This window comes from Suricata suricatta, chromosome 10 (assembly GCF_006229205.1).
Source record: "Suricata suricatta isolate VVHF042 chromosome 10, meerkat_22Aug2017_6uvM2_HiC, whole genome shotgun sequence".
Lineage (NCBI taxonomy): Eukaryota > Metazoa > Chordata > Mammalia > Carnivora > Herpestidae > Suricata > Suricata suricatta.
The window spans coordinates 57,669,487-57,672,156 of NC_043709.1; the positions used below are offsets into that span (position 1 = coordinate 57,669,487).

Here is a 2,670-nt window from a genome sequence, read left to right on the forward strand (position 1 = left end):
TTACAAAACAAAAATAAAAATATAGTTTGATATCGATTGTTAATATACAGCTATAAATGTTAGGTTTTGGTCTTAGTATAGCAAACAGAGAAAGGCAAGGATCAATAGAAATACAAAAGATAGGGCAGTCTGTTTTGACCAAATTCATCTAGGGGGAATGGGAATGTAAAATTGCCAGGGGCAGATGTCTAACATTCAAAGAGATCCTATCAAAATGCACATTTTGAAATATCAATTTTCTTGTGCTTAGTTGAAGTCATGATTTAATCAGTTCTCAGAAAAACACCTAAGGAAACAGCTAAGAGGATTTGGGGATGAAGTGTGAGAAATATCAGTGTTATAAAAGTGAGTAGGGGAAGAGATAACTACAAAAGAGAAAACAGAAGTGCAGGGGGAACAACCAAACCTAGAATACAAAAAACCCTCCAGAAGTGTGGATATCATGCAAACAATGTGTCAAGAACACCATAAAAAGAAAGAAGTGATCGACAGTACTAAATACAATGAAAGGTGGAAATAAGATGGCTACACTTCATTGCGACTTAAGGAAATATAAAGGAAACTTATCAAGAAGAGTTCAGTGGAGTGGTGTGTTCAGGAAGCAGATCATAAGCTGCTGAAGAAATGGTTGCAAATCAGGAATCAGAAAAATGATTAGAAGCTAAGGATCGAAGTCAGATTGGTGAATGCATTTAATACTTAAAGACATGATTATGACATCAGTGACTTGATAAGAAGGTCTAAGTGTTTTAGCCAGACTGTTATGCCAGGAGACACAGAGACCAATGGAGACCACTGAAGCCGGATTAAGGGAGTTTTTATTACCAGCCGGGACTGCACAGAGTTAACACAGAACTCTACATGTGTGGCCTCCAGTCCAAGGACTCAGGGCTTTTTATATGAGCAAGCAGGCAAGCAGGCAGTACAGTGCAGAACTGAGCGGTTATTGCAAAAAGGCTACAAAGTGATCAAGAGAGCGGCCCTTATCCTGGTTGTAGGAAAACACTTGTTATTTTGAAGGCAAGGTTTAGGGTTTAGGGGAGTTTCAAGGGAATGGCCATTATCTCAAGGACCAAGCATGCAAACTGTGTCATGAACAACCATTAGCAGGGGACCTTTGTCTTCTTATCTGTTTTTTTCCTTGCACCTGAGGACAGTCAGGCCCAGAAGGTAAGCTCTAGGTCGAGATGGAAGGACTGAGGCTAAGTTCATGTGCAACAAGACAAAGACTGAAGTACAAAGCCTTAAGTATATTTCTCCGTTGTGTACAAAACATTTCTCACTTATTAGTGAATTTGGCTTGTATCAAAATGCTCTCTGTTTTGCATCAAAGTGAGTAGTCAGTAAAAATCAGAGTATGGCAACAACAGTTTGAGAAAATCATGGGAAAGATCTGCGAAGTAATTTTTTATTTTTTAAAAGGTGTATTTCTTTAGTTTGAGAGAGAGACAAAGCGAAAGCGAGTAGGGAAAAGGCGCAGAGAGATGGAGACAGAGAACATCCCAAGCAGGTGCCAAGGACTACATTATTTAAAGAATCCCTAAAAATTTTAATTTTCTCAAATATAGATCATGACCATTTAGTAGAGTATGAAGTCAGTTTGTGAAATTTGGATTTATTTTTAATGAGATAAATCAGAATAGAAAGCATAGAAAGCAGGGTAAACAAGTGTGGGTTTTTTGGGGCATTTTTTATTTCACTAGTTTGTCAGTGTGTGTGTGTGTGTGTGTGTGTGTGTGTGTGTGTGTGTGTGTGTTTATGTTTCTGTGTTTGTGTGTGTGCCTGTACACTGGACTGCAATATAAAATGTATACCTTACCATAAATTGTGGTCAAAGTATTTGAAAGCTAAGTTTCAGACCTATTAAATGACATAACAGCAGAGCTGAGAGCATGAATTATTTAAAAAAATGTTCACTATAAAGGAAAACAAAATACTACATGAAAAATACATTGTTTGGCTTTTCTAAAGAAACCCATTGTGACATTGTTTCTACTCTCTTCTGAGATCTTAAATCCCTCGGTTTTACCTGCAGATTGGGCAGAAGTCAGGACCCAGGAATCTGAAACCATACTGTCCCTAACCACTTTCGTCCTTCTGGGTTTGACAGATGATCCTCAACTACAGATTCTTACTTTTATATTTCTACTTATCACCTATATGCTGAGTGTAACTGGAAACCTGACAATCATTCTCATACTAATGGATTCTCTTCATAAAACTGTACTTTTTTTCTCCAAAATGTTTCCTTCTTAGAAATCTTCTTCACCTCTGCTTGCCTTCCTAGATTTGTGTACAATATATCAACAGATGATAGGACACTTACCTATAATGCTCGTGTATGCCAACTTTCTCTTTACAGATGTTTTCGGTGTAGCAGAATTTTTCTCCTTGCCCCCATGTCTCTGAGCGATGTGTAGCCATCTGCAAACCCCTGTATTCCATGATCATCATGAACCACAGGGTGTACAAAAGGCTTATTTTCTGCTGTTGGATGACTACTTGGCTGATCATCTTCCCACCACTTAGCTTGGGACAGAGCTTGGAATTCTGTGACTCGGACGCCATTGACCACTTTGCCTGTGACGCTAATCCTCTTCTAAAAATCTCACGCTCAGACGCATGGTTCATTGCGCAGATGGTTATTGTCGGCTGTGTGTTAGTCTTCAT

The 2,670-nt window shown here is 38.6% G+C and overlaps 1 protein-coding gene across 1 annotated transcript in view; it reads right to left on the reverse strand.

The window, feature by feature from the left end:
- Positions 1-2,631, reverse strand: part of LOC115305163 (olfactory receptor 6C2-like) — a 13,246-nt gene extending 10,615 nt beyond the window's left edge. Inside the window, exon 1 of the mRNA XM_029955471.1 lies at positions 2,327-2,631. Within this exon, the coding sequence (XP_029811331.1) occupies positions 2,327-2,631 (305 nt within the window). The remainder of the gene's footprint in view (positions 1-2,326) is intronic.
- Positions 2,632-2,670: the final 39 nt, after the last annotated feature.